This window comes from Stenella coeruleoalba (assembly GCF_951394435.1).
Source record: "Stenella coeruleoalba genome assembly, chromosome: 11".
NCBI lineage: Eukaryota > Metazoa > Chordata > Mammalia > Artiodactyla > Delphinidae > Stenella > Stenella coeruleoalba.
This window is the reverse complement of record NC_137157.1, coordinates 15,857,492-15,876,047: the sequence shown is the minus strand read 5'-3', so window position 1 is coordinate 15,876,047 and position 18,556 is coordinate 15,857,492. Positions and strand designations below refer to the sequence as shown.

At 44.8% G+C, this 18,556-nt stretch overlaps 1 protein-coding gene across 1 annotated transcript in view; it reads left to right on the top strand.

Moving 5' to 3' along the window:
* Nucleotides 1–18,556, top strand: part of RFX4 (regulatory factor X4) — a gene marked incomplete at both ends in the record, with an annotated part of 165,777 nt that overhangs the window by 65,734 nt on the left and 81,487 nt on the right. The window contains one exon of the mRNA XM_079937873.1: nt 7,579–7,702. Coding sequence (XP_079793999.1) covers nt 7,579–7,702 — 124 coding nt within the window. The remainder of the gene's footprint in view (nt 1–7,578; nt 7,703–18,556) is intronic.

The window sequence follows — 18,556 nt, the reverse complement described above, 5'->3', positions numbered from 1 at the left end:
GCAAATATGAACATCTCTGGCACGAGAGTAGGCGCTTGAAAATATAAATCAGATCTGTTAATATAAACAGGCTTTTCCTTTAACCCCCCAGGTGTTAAGATTTTTTTAAACTTTTTTTTGATCTGTGCAAAAGCCTGCTTTCCTTCCTTGCCCCCAGCCCTTGCCACACACACACACACACACCCCGCCTCCTTCCTTCCACACTGTTACTGACCATGTTCAGGTCACAGTGCTAGGAACTATGCTGGCATAAATAGAAGTGGTCCCTGCCTTCAAAGGACTTTCAGTCTAAGATGTGAGGTGTTACCTGAATATTCTGCGCTAATATAGAATGATACCAATAGTTACCCTCCATTGAGTGATGTGCATATGCCAGCTGGAGGGCTGAGGGCTGTGCTTGGATTCTTGTTTAACCCTCACAGCAACCTTGGGAGATGGGTGTTGGGTATTGTTTCCCTCATTTAACAGATGAAGGAAGCAAGAGTCTGAGAGCTCAGGTAACATACCTGAGACTGTAGTGCTTGCAAGTGGTGGAGGAAGATTCAGACTCAGTGATCCCTGACTGTAAAACTGCTGTCTCTCAGTGAAGCTGTTCGGAAGAGCTGTGGAAATCCCCAGGAGGCAGTGAGAGCTCTAGGAGGAGAAGATGTGTCTGCTCAGTCAAGGTGTTTTCCTCTACAGACATAACTCAGCACTCTACATGTTATCAAATGAATGAATATGTGAATTTGTCAAGGAAGAAATGATTAAGGAGTGATCAGCAGTTGGGGCTGGGTGGAAATTAAGCACAGTTTGGTGGAAGAGAAATTTGAGCTGGGTCTTGAAGGGTGAGGCCCAGCAGAGGGGGTCCCCTCCCATGGTGGGAAGGCCAGGGAACGTGTACCGTAGCGGGGAGCGTGGCAAGATATGTTTGAGGAACAACAGACAGTCCCGTCGGCTGGAGAGAAGTGTATGTGTAGGGGAGTGAGGCCAGAGAAGCCTGGAGAAGGAGAAGTAGTCAGGGTCAGAGAGATAGGGGGCCTTGGGTGCCAAGGTAAGGAATTTGAACTTCTGTGAGAGGCAGAGGGGAGCCACTGAAGGGTTTAGACTATTGTCTGGCTCTGATTGTTTGGCCAGATTTTTTTTTCTCACATATTTTGCAGTCTCAGATCTCTCTGATAACCTCAGTAATAAATTATGATGTTTAGCAAGTAAAAAAAAAAAAATCCTATTTTCTTTTCTTTGGGTAAAATAGAAGAAAAAAGTTTCTGTCCCAGACATGTCTACAAGGACTCGAGAAGTGGAGGCTGGACTGAAAGCCCACGTGAACATAGAAGAAAACATACGTTTAAAATGAGAGCAGAGGGAGAAATTATGCTACGCGCTGAGACATCTGCTCTTCACCGTAAAGCGCTAATACGAAGCTTCCACCTTCCTGGATGCTGCATGCTGAAACCTTGCGAGGAGGTCTTTTAAAAATGTATACTGCAGATAATGACTCATGTTGGCTAGTGGACCGAGGTCATTATCTCTCCATAATAGGATAGGCTCAATTCAAATATGATCAGGTTGTTAAATAGAAGATCAGAAAATGGAAGACGTGGAGAATGTTTTGGTGATCATTAAAAAAAATATATCCAGGTATAATGGAGTATTGTTCACCATGTCAGACTAATGATGTCCTGTAAAAGTGAGGAGGAAAAGGGGAAATTTCATCAGATATGAAGAGAAATAATTAACTGCCTTTCTGCCATGCCTTGGTCAGGAAGCTGGCATTTCAATTAGCAACTTCGGTACAGGCACGGACCCTCTGGAGTTTGTAAGAAGGTTTGGGGAAAGGTGTCATGATGCTATTCCTGTAGAAACTCATCAAGCATCAAAGTTGCCCTTAACTCCAATTACGTGTCTTCACTCACAGAGCTCATTAAAATGCTTCATAGTCATAAGCCACCTAGATACCTTGAGGCAAAGAAGCTCCAGTAAGAGAAACAAAACGTGGATAAGAATGTAGTTATTTAGAAGGCTCTGTCCTTTGGCAGGTACCTGCTTAATTAGCTCAGCCTGTGTGAACTGTGACTTACACCCGTACGGTTCAAACATGGATAGTTTGTTGCCGCTATGGATTCATTTAATGGGATGTATTTTAAACTTGACCTTGTATTTAATCCTGATTTCTTGACCAGATTTAGTGAGCAAACGAACCATACAAACAACAAATAGAAACTGAGGCACAGGGGGCTTAAGTAAAGTAACCAATGAGGGGGGAGCCAGGAATTTATCTGGGAACCCATGGCCTTTAGCACAACATTTGGAAGCATTATTCCCGCCCCTGTAACTCACCTCCTCAGCTTTTCTTAATCGTGGGGATGGAGCCCCTTTGCACCCATTCAACCCAGTTATGAACTTGAGGGCTTCCTTGGTTGCTCCCACCCTCCTCACATCTGGCAGCATGAGACCCACAGCCTAGGTGTTATCTCTGCCCTGACAGCCACTCCTTCAATCCATGCTCCATCATTTCCTGCCCTGACTATTAACGTGGCTCCAAACCGATCTCATTTGTTCGTTCATTCACTCATTCATTCTACAAGTACTACCTAGTCAGCCACTATGTGCCAGTCTTCACTAGTACTCCTTGTCCACTCACCATAGAGGTGCCAAGGTGACCTTTCCAGAGAATAAATTTGATCCTGGCACTCCTATGCTTTAAAAACTTAACTGGCTCCCTATAATTTAAAGGATCATATGCTTTTTTTTTTTTTTTGCGGTACGCAGGCCTCTCACTGCTGTGGCCTCTCCCATTGCGGAGCACAGGCTCCGGACGCGCAGGCTCAGCGGCTATGGCTCACGGGCCCAGCCGCTCCGCGGCATGTGGGATCTTCCCGGACTGGGGCACGAACCCGCGTCCCCTGCATCAGCAGGCGGACTCTCAACCACTGCGCCACCAGGGAAGCCCCATATGCTTTTTATAAGATGAATTCTGAATGGTTTGAAATGCATGTTTGTTGAATGTGTCCATGGATTTTTCTGGCCAAAATCAATTTTAGAAAATCATTAGTAAATATAAGCAAAAAGCACACAGCTGGTTATGCACAAAGTTCCAGCTTCCCAGATTGTTCTTGTCTATGAGTTAAACTGGAAAATATCCCACAACACAGTGGCCTAAAGAGCTGAAGTTAAGCTTTCTAAGGAAATTGCTTAGTGGCACTCTCAGTCGTCTAAGAGGAAACCTATGAGACTTGGGGGTTTTTTTGTTTTTGTTTTCTTTAAACGTTCTTTTAGTCTCAATCCATTGCTGGCAAATACAACATATTAAACTTTAAATTAATGCTAGTTACTGTTGTTGATTACATTCTAAAATTGAAGTATAGTTGATTGACAATGTTGTGTTAGTTTCTGGTGTACAGCAAAGTGATTCAGTTACATATATATTAGTTTTCACATTTTTTCATTATGATTTGTTACAGGATATTGAATATAGTTCCCTGTGCTATACAGTAGGACCTTCTTCTTTATCTACTTTATGTATAGTAGTTAGCATCTGCTAATCCCAAACTCCTAATTTATCTGTCCCTCACCCCCTTACCCCTTTGGTTAACCATACGTTTTCTATGTCTGTGAGTCTGTTTTGTAAATAAGTTAATTTGTATAATATTTTAGATTCCACATATAAGTGGTATCATATGGTATTTGTCTTTCTCTTTCTGACTTACTTCACTTAGTATGATAATCTCTAGGCCCATCTATGTTGCTGAAAATGGCATTATTTCATTCCTTCTTATGGCTGAGCAGTATTCTATTGTATTTGATTACATTATTATTATTCCTACAGCATCCTGGAAACACTCGGGTCTTCCTGTCTCTGAATATTTTTTTCAATCCTGTCTGGGTAACACTCCATTACCTTCTGAAAATAAGACTTTCATAGTAACTCTTCAACTCTGGAGGTTGCTAAACTCTTAGGCCAAGCCATGTTCTCTTATGCGGCATGCCCCTCCCCCATGGTTCTTTCCTTTCAGATACTCCATTACAAGCCCTCTTCTCCACTCAGACCAGTGTCTCCATCATCCAAAGCTCGAGCCACATTTGTCTCTTAGCCTTGCTGTTCTCCTTGCCTGGAACCCCCTCCGTCTCCCATGGCAGAATACCACAGTGGTTCACAGTGAGACAAACTCTCCCATTTACCAGCTGCATGACCATGGGCAAATGAATTTCGCTCTCTGTGCCTCAGTTTCCTCATCTAAAATATGGGCATCAAATGGTTATTGTGAGATAATGTATACCCCATGCCTGGCACCTAGTAAGAGCTCAACAGATGCTAGCTGTTGTTGTTGTTACAAAGTTCTAATTCCAGTTCATCATGAAACCTCAATCATCTGTTCCCATCTACACAGTAATCTCTCTGTCTTCCCACATTCCTCTGCACCTGTGGTTGGGAGTTTGTAGTATTTAAATATTCTTATTTCTGTGCATTATTCTCCCCACAGTAAACTGCAAAGTGAACTAGGGCATAGATTGTGTCTTATGTCAACACAAGAGCCTACAGGAGGCAGACAAGGAACAGAAAATAGATTGGGTGTAAGAAAAATAGGGAGGAGTGAGGACTCTGGCCAACCCGAGGGCACATGGAACTCTGCCCAATTGTCACGCGGGAATATGGGCCCAGTGTTGCCAGATCTCAGCCTTTTCAAAAGAAGCCAGAAATCCAGATTCTTATGTGAAATGTCCTGAATTTTAGAAGTTGGGCCAACACTGTTCAGGCCAAACAAAGAATGTTTGTGAGACCCCATTTTGTGAAAGCTGCATTTTTCAGGTGACCCCCACGAGTTTGTGCATAAGCTGGTTATTTGGACCTTTGAACTCACTTTTATAGGGAAACAATACTGTGAATGGCATTTAGGGGTCCAGGCTAAACTAGACGGCTGATCCCCATTCACACCAGCCCCGAGGCTTAGGACAGTCCTAAGAAACCTAATCTCTATGTGAAACCATTTTCCCACAGGGAAATACATTTAGAGTTCCAATGTATGATGTTGGGGACACATAGAATGTAAGCCCTTTCAGGACAGGGCCTTTGTTTTGTTCACCACTGTTTCCTTAAAGTCTAGAACACTGCCTGGCACTCAATAAATATTTGTTGAATTGAAGATTACCTGTGTCTTTATCCACCTGTCCACCATTAATCTGTTCTCCATGCGCAAACAAGGGCTATCTTGCACACCATGGTATTCCCAGCACCTGTTGGGTGATAAGAGATCAGTAAATATTTGTTGAATGAATATATGACTGACACAATCTATCCATCAAACATTTACTGAATACCTGCTGTGTGCCACGGAGTCTGTTGGACTTTAAAAATGCAGAAGTGAAGCAGACACCACCCCAGCCTCAAGGAATTAGGCTGCCTAGAAGGGATTGCATAAACTATTTCCTGGCACACTTATAAAAATTGTCAGGTGTTACTCAGTGTTCCCCTTCCCAGAAGAGGGGGGAGTGGGTGCGACTACCTGGGATGGCTCAGCACAGGCATCTTCATTTGTCCGAGCGTTCCTCGGGTTGCTTGGTCCTCCGCGTCATCCGTGGGGTTTGGATATGAAATGATTGAACTGATTTTCTTTCAACCACATGTTGCAATGAGCCGAATGAGCACTGCCCTTTCAAGTGGGCACCTCGGGAGGCCGTGTCCTCATTCCACTTCAGTTACAACAGCGCTGGACCACTTCTTTGGCAAGTGCCCTCAGAGAAAGTTAGAAGCCACTTGAGGACATTCAATTCATTGTTTTAGCATCATGCCTTATTTTTGAACCCCTAGAAAAACAGTTGGGAGAAAAAGGTTATTCCAGTCACTTTAGCCCTCAAACTTGGTTCCAAATGACTTGGGGTTGTTTCCTAATATCCAGTTCACAGTCAGAGGAGAAATATTTTCTATTGGTGAGTTTATTGAACAGTGTGTGCCCCACACTCTGAAGGCAGCGGGGCCCAAAGAGAAGTCGACAAACTGTCACGTGCCCCAGCAGTTTTGTTGGAAGAGACGTTTAACCTTCCACAGTGTCCATGACAAAGGAGCCTGATTCTTTTGGACGCCTACATTCTTTTCTTTCTTTCTTTTTTTTTTTTTTTTTGTGCGGTACGCGGGCCTCTCACTGTTGTGGCCTCTCCCGTTGCGGAGCACAGGATCCGGACGTGCAGGCCCAGCAGCCATGGCTCACGGGCCCAGCCGCTCCGCAGCATGTAGGATCTTCCTGGACCGGGGCACGAACCCGTGTCCCCTGCATCGGCAGGCAGACTCTCAACCACTGCGCCACCAGGGAAGCCCTCTTTTCTTTTTAACAGTGAAAACTTTTATATTTAGAAGTAGCCAGCTGGACTCAGTGTAGATGATCCCAACTTTGTTGGCAACATCCAAAGCCTCATAGTCAGGAGCCAGTCAAACATATGCCTTCTTCTCTCCGTCAGGCCTGATCAGGGCATTGACCTTAGCCATGTCAATGTCATAGAGCTTCTTCACAGCCTGTTTAATTTGGTGCTTGTTGGCCTTGACATCCACAATGAACACCAGTGTGTTGTTTGTTGTCTTCTGTTTTCTCCACGGCTGACATGGTGGTGAGGGGGAACTTGATGATTGGATGCCTACATTCTGGTGTTTGGGTTAAAGAGGGAAAAAAAACCCAAAACTGTATCAAGTTTACTTTTATGTTCCCAGTATCAAGCACAAATTCTGGACACCTTGAGTGCCCAAAAATGTTTTATGGAGCAGAAAAGTGGATGATAATGAGGTCTAACACCTACTAAGCTCTCACCATGTGCCAGGCCCCATGCTGATGCATGTCACACGTTACATGTGATTGTCATGACAACCTTGAGAGGCAGTTATAGTCAGTACCTCCAAAATGAAACTGAGGGCTGAGGTTAAGTAACTTACTTACCCGAGGTCACCAAGCCAGCAAGTAGTAAGGCTGGGATTTGAATCCAGATGGGAAAGTTCCTACCCTGAAACACTAACCTATAGTCATTAAGAAGATAATGGGTGTAGAATCATATAATCCCAGTACAGCAGGGAAGGTGAGCCTAAAGGAAACAAGCAGTTCAGCTCCCTGCTGTGGTCATATAACCTCCCTCAGCAGTGGGTTAGTGGCCGTCTAGCTGTCCAGCCTGTGCCGGGGCATTTGTTTTCCCAGGCTATCTCACTCTGCTGCTCTTGTTAGCCAAGAAGCCCCAAGATTTTAACACCTATCAGGAATGGCTACACAGTGGGTAGCTAGGCTGAGGGGGGTACCTGCAATATCCTCTATCATTTTTTGGAGTTTGGGGGAATCTGATTCACCCAGAATGTGGTCAGGCCAGTGACAACACAGAGGAAAGGGACTGGGAATTTGGACCGGAAAAGTGACCTGAGGTCATACCCAAAGGGACCAGGGGTCTGATCCTGCTAACCTGCTAACTCCGTTCCTGACCTTAGGCAGACTGTTTTGTCTTCGTGGGCCTTGGTTTCCCCATCTGTAAGAAAAGAGTTATTTCTCAGGTCTGCCCAGCTCTGGAGGAGGACTAGAAAGAACAGATCCTTCTTTCTTGTGTTTATTCACTGGGCTTTTATTTCCCCAGGCTGGAGGAGAACTATGAGATTGCAGAAGGGGTCTGCATCCCTCGCAGTGCCCTCTACATGCATTACCTGGACTTCTGTGAGAAGAATGACACCCAGCCCGTCAACGCTGCCAGCTTTGGAAAGGTGAGTCCAACTTCACCAGACGTTTTCCTTTTCTTCCCTACTTCTAAGTAATTTATGCACAGTTCCTAATCATGTTTTAAATCATTTAATTTTTTTTTTAGGTTATCAAAGTAAATACGTTGGTTACTTTGCTGTAAAAATTTCAAACAGTTGTTAACAGAGTAATACCAAACCAAATACCAAAACAGAGTAATACCAAAGTATTAAATATTTCAAACAATTCAGACACGTTGTAAAGTAAAAGTGAATGTCTACCTTGAATTTCCTTGGTACTTAATTTGCAGACAGTAACTTCTTTTCTCTGAGCAGCAAATATTGAACTTGCAAGTGTGTTATGTATATGTCAGTGAGCCTGGGACAGGCAAACTGCTTGGCTTGGTAATGTGAGAGCCTTAGAGAAACTGGGAAGTGGCCTTGTATGATAGCTTGGAGGTCTGGGAGTCCTCAGCTGGGGGTGGACTGTTTGTAATATCACTGCAGGCCTGACTGTTCTCTATCCACTTATGCTAAAAATACATCCCACACTCAGGGCTCTCTCTACAAAAAATCATCACCGTTGGTCATTCATATTCAGCTGGCCAAGGAAGGCTATTGGAACTCAATTTAAGACTCATCACGTGTTTATTTGATAAAGATCTAGATTTTTTTACACCCCAAAAATATTCAATTTAATTGAGTCAATACATCTAAACTCTTTCTCCTTTTATTAGCTTCTTTTTCCTGTGTGTAACTATTTTTCCACATCGGCTAATAAAAAATAGGCAAGCTTGTCCTGTACCACTATTCCTTACCAGTTTTCTGAGTGCAAGCGTCACAAGGACTGAAATGGCAGGAAGGGGTCAATGTTTCAGAAATTCACTTTTCAGATCCTTAACAGATAAATCATCAGCAAGAAAAGACAAAGGGCAATGTTAGCCCTGAGCCAACCACCCCGGAGAGTCTGAAACTGAGTGGCTGAGAATTGGCTCCACTCAGTAAATGGGAAGATGCTCTGTGGTGACTTAGGAAGGGAAAAATGCTTGTGTGATGGGTTAATGTTCCTTCTCCAAAGTGAAAAGAATTTTTAAAAAAATCAGTGGCGAAACCACCTTTGCTGTTTCTTTCGTTCATTTCTTCAGCCGGGCAGTGTTGGCTGAGACTGGCTGTGTGCCATGCACTGTGTCAGGCAGTGGAGACTCAGAGGGGTCCCAGTATGGGTCCTGCTGTGGAGGGGCTCCCAGTCTAGAGAGGGGCACTGAGAGCCTCTCAGCAGTGGGAGAAGGAAGAGCACAGCAGGAGTGCATCCCTGTCCTGTGTCTGGGATCCTGGAACATTCTCTTGCATCTACACACTCCCTCCCAGAGGCCGAAATGGAGAGTCAGGTTGGGTGAACCAAAAGACCAAGAATCCTAGCTCTCCTGGACTTATCACTTAACCTCTCTGAGACTCAGTCCTCTCAGCTGTGAAATGGAAATTAACCCCTGCCTTCTTCCTGGGATGTTGCAAGATTCACCTGAGAGGGTGGCGGGCTGATGTAGGGTACTGTGCACTCAGTCATCTGGTCGCTCAGGTATTTGGTAACACCTACCATGTGCCATTACAACTGTTATTATGACTTTTCTATGAGATGCTTGTGCACAGATACAGATAGCCATTTGTTAACTTAGATTCTGAAACAAAAACAAAACGAAAAAACAAAAAAATCCAGCATTTCTAGAAACTCCAATTTGCCTGTGTAAGGACCTTCTATTCCTTTTTCTCTCAAATTCTTTTGTAACTCTGTTGTCAGCTCAGGGTTTCCTTGACCTTGTGATCTAGGTAAAATCGATTTAACTCTTCCTCTCCTCCCAGCATCCCAGTTCCATTCCTATTTCAAATCTCAAATCTGCCACCAAGATTTCAGCAAGTCCCAGGATGTTTGCATCCTCAGGGTCACCTTGACTTGGGACTTCTCTTTCTGCATATACCCCCTCTCTCCACACCTGTGCTATCAGTACAGTAGCCTCTGGCCACACCCAGTTGTTTAACTTAAACAAAATTAAAATTCAGTTCCTCAGTCACACTAGCCATATTTCAGATGCTCAGTAGCCACATGGAACTAGAAGCTACCATATTGGACAGTGCAAATAAAACATTTCCGTCTCCACAGACAGTTCTAGTGGACAGCCCTGTTCTGTACCATGATGAGCTAGGGATGAAACTCGGGGTCCTCTTTGCTTTGCACAAGGCAGTCCACAGAAAGCATCCATGTAGACTAAAGCGTCCTAGGAGACTGAAGTGTGCAGCGGTAGTTTACATCCCAAACGTGGTTCCATGGAACAGACATCCCCATCCCAAAACGCTCCCTGGCCCTCCTGCCAGTTCTCCACAGCTGGTGCCGCCCTCTCTGCTCTGCTGCCTCTCCTGTCCTCCTCTACCGCCTCCTGCTGCCCCCTGCACTCTCCCTCTCCTTCCTTCTTGGGACAACCTCCACCAAATTTCCTCTATTCTCTAGTCCTCGCTTCCTGCTGGCATCTATGCCCACAAGTCTCATTTAATCCAAATGGCTTTTCAGAGTATTTTCCCAAATAATAAGTTTCCTCTCTAAGAAGAATTACAGTGCCAGGTGCTTCCAAAATAGTCATTTAAAAAGGCATCCAAGGGCTTCCCTGGTGGCGCAGAGGTTGAGAGTCCGACTGCCGATGCAGGGGACACGGGTTCGTGCCCTGGTCAGGGAGGATCCCACATGCCGCGGAGCGGCTGGGCCCGTGAGCCATGGCCGCTGAGCCTGCACGTCTGGAGCCTGTGCTCCGCAATGGGAGAGGCCACAACAGTGAGAGGCCCGCGTACCGCAAAAAATAAATAAATAAATAAAAGGCATCCAAGGGTAAGCTGGGACGAAGTGAGAGAGTGGCATGGACATATATACACTACCAAACGTAAAACAGATAGCTAGTGGGAAGCAGCCGCGTAGCACAGGGAGATCAGCTGGGTGCTTTGTGACCGCCTAGAGGGATGGGTTAGGGAGGGTGGGAGGGAGACGCAAGAGGGAGGGGCTCTGGGGATATATGTATATGTATAGCTGATTCACTTTGTTATAAAGCAGAAATGAACACACCATTGTAAAGCAATTATACTCCAATAAAGATGTTAAAAAAAAAAAAAGCATCCGAACTCTGTCTTATCTCCAGTCCCAAAACAAGGAAATACTCTAACTGAAATTAAAGCACAAATGCAAAAGCTCTCTGCAGCTGCCTTGCCATCAACTTCAAGTACACTGGAAATTGGGGCTGTCCTTCCAGCCACGGAGGACAGAAAGTACCTGCTGAGGGTTTTCGCATTGAGCTTGTTGAATTGAAATCCCAGACACATTTTCCCTTCCTGAGGGCTCCCGGCACACTGCAGCTGCCACCTCCTTGAGAGAAAGGGACTAGTTCTGTAAAACCTTGGCGTGTAATCGTGGACAGTCTTCCTTTGAGCCGAGCCGTCCAAACTTATGATTCATCTCTGAACTTTTAGCTTAGAGCAGGCAAAGTTCACTATTTCAGCTTAGGTTTTAGAGAAAAATTAGATTGGTGGTCGTCCTCCCACCTGGCTTGCAAGTGGGCTGAGGTGAAACAGACCTCAGTGATAAAGCTGTCCCCATGTCTCCTGGCTGGGATCCTGTTCTTGGTAAAGTGGATGGCAGCGATCGCTTTGCTGCAAGTAAGATCTGAAATAAAAATCCCCTCTCCAACACCGTGGGCAAGCTCCGAAAGCACTAGCTTCCAGTAATGTATTGACTTTGGGTCCTGGAATTAATTTCGGAATTGCAGAGCGTGCTGAGGCTGCTAGCTGAACTGACTTCTTGTGCCTGCTTTTGCTGTTGGCTGGGGTGATGAAAGGTCATCCAACTTGGAGTCACTTCACTTTTCTGAGCTCCCGTTTCCTTACCTTTAGATAGGAAGTGTCCCAGATTACTCCAGGGATAAAATGAGACAGTACTTATGAGAATGTTTTTTAAAACTGTGAAGTTCTCTATCAATGGAAGAAATCACTATTTTCTAAAATTGGCTGCATTCCGTTCTAACTCCTCTATCTTCTTACCATACTTTATTTTTCTTTATAGCACTTATCACTGTCTGAACTACTATATATATATGATGTTACTAATATATATGTATAGTTATCTATATATTGTAGTATTATCTATATATTTTATTACATATATATAATTATTAATACATGTAACTAATAAATATGTAACATATATATTTTTTAGTTGCTTGTGTTTTGTCCATCTCTTTTTCTAGAATAGAAGCTCCATGAGGACCTTTTTGTTCACTCTGCATCCCTAGCCCCCAGAATAGTGCCTGGCACATAATAGATCTTCAGATATTTGAAGATTGAATGATTTACATTATTGCTGTTTGCTAAGAACACCAGGAATCGTTTGACATGTGGCAGTTTGCTTAAGCCTTATGGTCACCATACGAAATTGGCATTGTATCCACTTTCCATTAGTCCATTTACTGAGTAGGGATGAACTTGTGAGGTACCAATGGAAACTGGTTGTATTTTCACTTACTTTAAAGAGCTGCCTTCAGAGTCCTCTGTCCTCATTCCTGCTCTGCCCTCTGACAGCATTGCAGGGCAATCCCACAGCATCAGCCATCATATCAGTCTTGGCTGGATCATTAAAACTCATTCTCAGCTATGAAAAAGCCCAGTTCTGTCCAATTTAAAACTTCCATCTCACATGGAAGGCAGACCTCCCCCAACGATGCCTCCGAATTTGCTCTGTGAAAGGGAAGGGGGGGACTCTTTCTCTCCTCTTCTGACTCCTCCAGGGTCGGGGGAGGGGGACAGAGGGGGAGGGTATCTAGAGGAAAGGCAACAGGAGTCTTTTTGACCAGCTGGTGCTCTCTGAAGGCTCCTCCCAGCTATCAGTGTCCTGTGCTGTGATCGTCATCCATACGCTGCGGGAAAGGGGTCCGGTGGTGGGTTTGGGGGGAGACCCCCTGGATCTCTGTCCACACTGGCTGAAGGGCTGTGCTCTCCAGCTGACCTCCCACTGCCCACCGCTCTTGCTTCTCCACTGAGGATTCACCCTATGGCTCTGGCCTTATGCTGGAGGGCTCTGACCAGCTCTCTGAATGCCTCGTGTTACGCTTTTATTCTTAGAGAAGCCCAGAGGAGCCCCCACGAGTGTGACGGGTATGGAACAGGCCCACCTTGGTGATGTGCAAACAGAAAATGGCTTTGCTTTGTTTCTCAACCATGTTACGGCCAAACTCCCTTCCCTGACCCCTGATGGTTTTGTGGCAGGTTTAACAGCTTTTCGGTTATTGATTATAAAAACACGCCTCAGCAGATGTAGAGAATGGACTTGAGGACACGGGGAGGGGGAAGGGTAAGCTGGGACGAAGTGAGAGAGTGGCATGGACATATATACACTACCAAACGTAAAATAGATAGCTAGTGGGAAGCAGCCGCGTAGCACAGGGAGATCAGCTCGGTGCTTTGTGACCACCTAGAGGGGTGGGATAGGGAGGGTGGGGGGGAGACACAAGAGGGAGGAGATATGGGGATATATGTATATGTACAGCTGATTCACTTTGTTATACAGCAGAAATTAACACGCCATTGTAAAGCAGTTATACTCCAATATATTGTAAAGCAGTTTATACTCCAATAAAACAGAAAACAAGCCTCTTTTCAATAATTTTAGGTGCTCTTGTAGACACTAAAGTCCAGTGCAGTGCTCTAGTTGAAACCTACAGTCTCTCATCCATTTGAAAACTCCTCCCCTCCCCCCCACCTCAGGACTGACCACGTGTGGCCTGGGGACCTGCAGTGGGGGAGGGGAGAGTGGTCTGACCTTCTGCTCTTCCCTAACCTTTCCTTCCTGCTACTGGTGCCTCCAGGCTTGTCAGGGTGAGAAAAAACACTTCCAAAATGATACCCCTAGTTCTCCAGCAAAAGCAGTGAAATAAATGTTTAGAGAGCAACACAACTGTAAATTGAAACAAACACAAGGTAATATCAGAATTGGCCTACACATGACATCATACTCACATAAATTACCCAAGCTTATTAAAGACAGTTCTTTTTAACAGATATTAGAAGTGTCTAGCTATATCTAAGTATGAATGCAGCATTCACAGATGTTTAATAAAATTAATAAAAATAGCGAACACTTACATAGTGCTTTCTATTACCTGGCACTGTTCTAAGCACTTGACATATGTCAACCTTGTCTAATCCCCCAAACAACTCTATGAGGTAGAAACTATTATCCCCATTTCATACAAGGGTAAACTGAGCCCCAGAGAAGTTAGGTAATTTGCCCAAGGTCAAACAGCCAGTAAGTAGATGTGTGATTCAGAATGTGACCCTGAGAAGTCTGGCTCTAGAGTCCCTGTACTTAACTGTCTCATTTACACAGAGCAACTTATTTTGGGGGTACGGTCCCTATGTGTAGAGGCAGGTTTTGTGTAAACAGTTGTCCTTTTGACTTTGGTGTTGTCATTAGCAGTCACTTGGGCACCTCCATATGATCAAATTTGGGAGTGAAGTCTCAGCCTGTCTCTCAGGGTCAAGTTCGCTGGTCACTGCAGTTGAGAAATTTCCCCTCAGATCTTCCCCCCAGGGTGTTCCAGGCACTGGGAACCCCCCTGCCAGCATTTCCCATTCTGCTTCCCCCTCAACACTTGGATTCACCCAAGTGAACCTTAGGTATGTATTTATTAGGTATGCATTTATCTCAGGAGATGGGAAATGGAGTCCTCTAGGAGAGGAGGCTGCAAACGGACATATGCATGTGAGAAACTGCAAAGCAAGATGGCAGATGTGCCCCCTGAGCTATGAACACCCAGCATCGGAGGGACGCAGAGGAGGAAACCGCTGCCTCCTCGGGGTGGGGAGTGAGGGCAGCCTGAGAACCAGGTCAATCCCGGAGTACCTCTAGGTACCTAGTATTGCCTTCTCCTAACCTGCAGACTTGCGGGATCCGTGGAAGCTGAAGCGAGTGTTTCAGTTTCACCAAATGCTTCTTTCTCCTGCTTTTCCACTGGTCTTTTGGAAACTAAAAACTCCACCTGCCCAGAGATGGAGCATAACTGCGCTTAGCAAGAGCTAAGCTTTTTCGGAAAGAAAAACTGGACCTCAGATTTCTGAGCTAAGAGAATATCTCTTCCTAATTGGATTGCTTTCCACGCATTTGAAACAGGCATTCTGGTGGAGGATTAAAGGCAAAAGAATGTCTTCTTCCACAGACTTTTACTGAGGGTCCACCATGTGCAGTAGGCGAGGAGTTTCCAATAACGCCAGGTTTTGGGCCCTGAATTTGAGGATCTGTCACTCTTACTCTTTGTATTACCCTGGACAGGTCCCATTTCCCTGTCTGAACCTCAGTCCCTCCATCTATCACGTGGGGAAGTTAGTCTACAAAGGTGTGAGGGTCTTTACCATATGAACTGGAAACACTTTTCAATGAGAAATCATAATGACAATAACACTGACACTCTTTGCCAGGCACTGGGCCAAGCCCTCTGCACATATTACCTTATTTTTTTGCGGTACGCGGGCCTCTCACTGCTGTGGCCTCTCCCGTTGTGGAGCACAGGCTCCAGACGCGCAGGCTCAGCGGCTATGGCTCATGGGCCCAGCCGCTCCGCGGCATGTGGGATCTTCCCGGACCGGGGCACGAACGCGTGTCCCTTGCATCGGCAGGTGGACTCTCAACCACTGCGCCACCAGGGAAGCCCCCATATTACCTTATTTAATCCTCACACAGCCCTGTGAACTAGATGCCGGTTTTTGTTCCTGTTTAAAGATGAGATAGCTGATTCCAGGGTCCCTGGAACCTTTCCTATGAGGTAAGTCCTGGGTGGACATCAGAAGGTGTATCAGTTAGGAATTGTATTGGGGCTGTGTGTAAGAGATGCCTCTCCTCATTCCCAAACAGTGGCTTAAATAAATTTGTGGTTTTACTTTTCTTCACATAGAATAAGTTTAAAAGAAGGTAACCTATGCTAGTATAACAGCTCTATAAGAGCATCAGGGACCTGGGCTCCTTCTCTCTCTGTGCTCTGCCATTCTTAGCAGATAGCTTCTAATTTCTAGGTCACCTCATGGTCCAAAGTGACTGCTGGACAACAAAGCCTGAATTCCAGGCAAGAAGTAGAAAACAGGGTGTAGGGAGAGAAAGGTCAAAACTCCAGCTGAGTCAGCTGTCTTTAGAAGCTTTCCCAGAGCCCTGCCCAGTGATTTCCCCTTTTGTCTCACTGTCTGCCCTTGGCTGTCAGGGAGGCGGGAGAATGTAGTCCATCGCCTCCTGGAATAAAAAATTAGAGTTCGGTTAGAAAGGGAAAGGGGCAGACAACTAGCCATTTTATCCACATAAGGGCATTTCAGAAATCCACGTATCCTTTTTCTTTTAAAAAAATGAGATCTAATTGACATCTAACATCGTATTAGTTTTACGTGTACAACGTAGTGATTTGATGTATGTATGTACTGCAAAATGATCAACACAATAAATTTAGTTAACATCCATCACCACACAGAGTTACACATTTTTTTTTCTTGTGATGAGAACTTTTGAGATCTGTTCTCCTGACAACTTTCGATCATACGGTACAATAATGTTAACTATAGTCAGCATGCTGTACATGACGGTTGTACATGACAACCCAGGACTTATTTATCTTATAACTGGAAGTTTGTACCTTTTGATCACCTTCACCCATTTCTCTCCATGTGTGCTTTTTTGTGTCACGACTATAAAATGGAACCCAGGATCCTAAGAGAGTGCAGGGTGTACTCTCAAATGTGGAGCCCACGGGAGGAAACATAAGTGCACCAAGTGAGTAGCTTAGACTGTGTGGGGTAACATGATTTATGGACAAAGATTTGTTGAGCTTGTCAGGAAGAGGCTGTTTCATGGATAGGCAACTAGACAGCTGTGACACAGTGCGACTTGAATACGTCGGGAGGCCCTTTAACCTCGCAAATGCACCTCCCCCGAAGGCTTGCCGATATCTCAAAATCCTCAGTTCCTTTCGTTTAAGTCTGTGGAAATGCAACTACAAAAGAGCAGGGTAATTCATTAATACTTCCCAGTTACTAACACCTCAATGTAAAGAAGTTTAATCTATTAAGGGAACTTAAAGATCTATTGGTGAGACCTTCTCATTTTCCAGACAAGGACATTAAAAGTCAAAGAGATTGAGTGGGCTTCCCAAGGTCCGATGTGTAGTGGCAGGGCTGGATCTGAGGGGAAGGGGGGAGACCAGTGGATGCCACCTGCTGGGCAGGGACCCCCCCCCCACCTCCAGTAAGAGGTAGGGAGACAGGAGGAAGGGAATCTGGGGCGGCAGATGTACTTGTATGAATTGAATTTATTTATATCCTGCCTTTTCCCCGTGAGGGCTTGAGGTACTTAGCCATTTGGGCTGTGAGTGTTGCTTCCTTGAATACGTGGCTCCTTCCTCCCCGCCGCCCATGCTTGAGCAATGCAAGAAACAAACAGACAGACAGACAGACAACAGTGTTCTGGGGACCTATGCTTCTTTCAGCCACATATGCCTGGAACAGAGATAAGGCTAAAGGTTCCTCTCGTTTTACATGACTGCCCTCTTCCTCAAGAGCGCTCACAATCTGCCCTGACCCCAGGTTGCTTGCGCACCTGTGGAGGGACACAGAGGGAGATAAAGGTACTCTTGAGGCATCTTTAGGATTCTTCAGGGATGGTCTTTTTGCAATTTGCAAAGGAAAAAAATTAAGCACATGGACAGTTTCCTTCTACTTTAAATTCTTGCATATGTTTTTCTTAACCCTTAGTATCTGCTGTGATGTCAGAATGTCTGATTTCACACCAGATTCCATATTTTGTTACTTCACACGTCTTTACTGATGTGCAGTGTAAAAGCTCAGAAATCAAATTGTGTGGGTTTGAATCCCAGCTCCACCATTTACCAGCTGTGTGAACTCAGGAGCTTTCTTAATAGCTATGAGCCTCAATTTTCTCCTCTGTAAAATGGGGACATGGCACCAACCACCTGAGGACTGTTGAGATAATGACTGTTAAAAGGGCTGCCTTAGCACAGTGCCTGGTAAGTATAAACACTCAGTGCACTTTAGCTCTAATTATGATTTCAGTTTACCATCGCAACATTGCATGACTTTAATACATCATGTTTTTAATATATCATCACTAACATATGAATGTTTCAACCTTCCTAGCTGCTCTTCCTTCTGAACAATTTTGAGAACAATTGTTCTAAAAATTTCCCACATCACACACATGCTACCATCACCACCCTCACCCTCTCGTATTATCATCTTCAGAATTATTCCCTTTTTGACTTAACCTCTATCTTATGTAACTCACCACATTCTAGCTAAATGGGTGTATGATGACTGTCTCTTCTCACACTCACAGACATGACACATCCTCCCAACATCCCAAGGACAATACTGGGCTCACATATAGATTTTTGGACTTCTTGGAATTGTTACCCACGGTACTTATCGCGAGCAACAGATCGTTACCTCTCTAGCCATGGGTGTTTGCTCGGAATCCTTCTTCGATCCGTATGCATAATCTGAAATTCCATTTCTGTCTCATTGCTCTAGATGTAAATTTCTTGTAATTTTTAAAAATTTCTTTTGTGGAATTTCCTGTGGAACCTGCAGCCGGGTAGAACCCACCTCAACCTCCAGTGCCTGGTACCCAGTAGGTGTTACTCCTCCCCAAATTGTTAAATGGATAGAGTTATCCCAGCATAGTAAAATGACTCTGGCAAGCACCCATTTCAAGATGGTAGCATCGATGGAAAGTATTTAGGAAAACTTATTCATACTACCAGGCTTAATGATTTTTTCTTCTCTGAAAAAGGCTCAAGGTCTATT